This window comes from Mandrillus leucophaeus, unplaced genomic scaffold (assembly GCF_000951045.1).
Source record: "Mandrillus leucophaeus isolate KB7577 unplaced genomic scaffold, Mleu.le_1.0 Scaffold626, whole genome shotgun sequence".
In the NCBI taxonomy this organism is placed as follows: domain Eukaryota; kingdom Metazoa; phylum Chordata; class Mammalia; order Primates; family Cercopithecidae; genus Mandrillus; species Mandrillus leucophaeus.
In genome coordinates, this window is record NW_012106764.1 from 1,523,514 (window position 1) to 1,524,797 (window position 1,284).

At 36.8% G+C, this 1,284-nt stretch overlaps 1 protein-coding gene across 3 annotated transcripts in view; it reads right to left on the reverse strand.

The window, feature by feature from the left end:
• The window catches only part of SPATA6 (spermatogenesis associated 6), a 212,580-nt gene that overhangs the window by 122,728 nt on the left and 88,568 nt on the right, over positions 1 to 1,284 (reverse strand). For all 3 annotated transcript variants that reach the window (XM_012000348.1, XM_012000350.1, XM_012000347.1), the window contains one exon: positions 803 to 927. In XM_012000348.1, the coding sequence (XP_011855738.1) occupies positions 803 to 927 (125 nt within the window). The remainder of the gene's footprint in view (positions 1 to 802; positions 928 to 1,284) is intronic.

Sequence of the window (1,284 nt, forward strand, 5' to 3'; positions counted from 1 at the left end):
TAGACGGAGTCTTGCTCTGTCGCCCAGGCTGGAGTGCAGTGGCTGGATCTCAGCTCACTGCAAGCTCTGCCTCCTGGGTTCACGCCATTCTCCTGTCTCAGCCTTCCCAGTAGCTGGGACTACAGGCGCCCGTCACCTCGCCCGGCTATTTTTTGTATTTTTTAGTAGAGACGGGGTTTCAGCGGGTTAGCCAGGATGGTCTTGATCTCCTGACCTTGTGATCCGCCCGTCTCGGCCTCCCAAAGTACTGGGATTACAGGCTTGAGCCACCGCGCCCGGCCACTTTTATCAGATTTATTAAATTTTCCCAATCTTATAGCTATATAAATGAAATCATATGGTTGTTTTAACTTGGATTTCTCTGAATACTAATGAGTTTGAGTATTTTTTCAAATGTTTGTTATCATTCCTTAGAGAAAAAAATAAAGAGAAGAAAGAGAGAGACAGAGATGGGATGGGGATGGGGAGAGAAGGGGATGACACAGATTTGAAGAATATCAATTAAAATTTTAAAAATTTTGAATGGCACTTTTTTTATTAAATTATTTTCATTTAGATTTTAATATGTTTAAGTAACCAATTTACTGTATTAGTCCATTTTTACATTGCTATAAAGAAGTATCTTTATATGGTTAAGTAACATATTGAAATCTAAAACAATTAAGATTTAAACTAAAAAACAAGAAGTAAACTAAATTACACTTTGAATTTGTTCTTCACATTTAAGATGGCAAGCGCTATGCGGTGGTTTCTGACAATGATTTTCCATCAAAAACTGATTCAGAAAATTGCAAGCACTTACTCGAAGGCCAGAAATCCTCCTCATGGTAACCTGGCGGTTTGAATCATGATGTCCAGACATTTGGTTTGGACCCGGAAACATGAAATCCCGTGTATTTTCGTCATATGTAGACAGTGTTTCACCCACTACAAGAAAGATATCCTATGATTCAAATTATAACAAAATATTCTATTTAGAAGCAAAATCATCAAGTATCATGTATCTATTGCCTGATGCCTTATTGAAATACCTGTTTTGGGTCATGTTTATTTTCTATGAAAGGAAAATTTAAAAAAGATATGTTAAAAATATTAACACATTTTCCTTTCTCAGAAACATACTACAAAAATATGAAGTTGGTCCAACATTTATATGTCAGTTACCATCTCCACATTGGTTTGTTTGTTTGTATTTATTTATTTATTTATTTTGAGATAGAGCTTCACTCTTTTTGCCCAGGCTGGAGTGCAATGACGCCATCTCAGCTCACTGCAACCTCCACC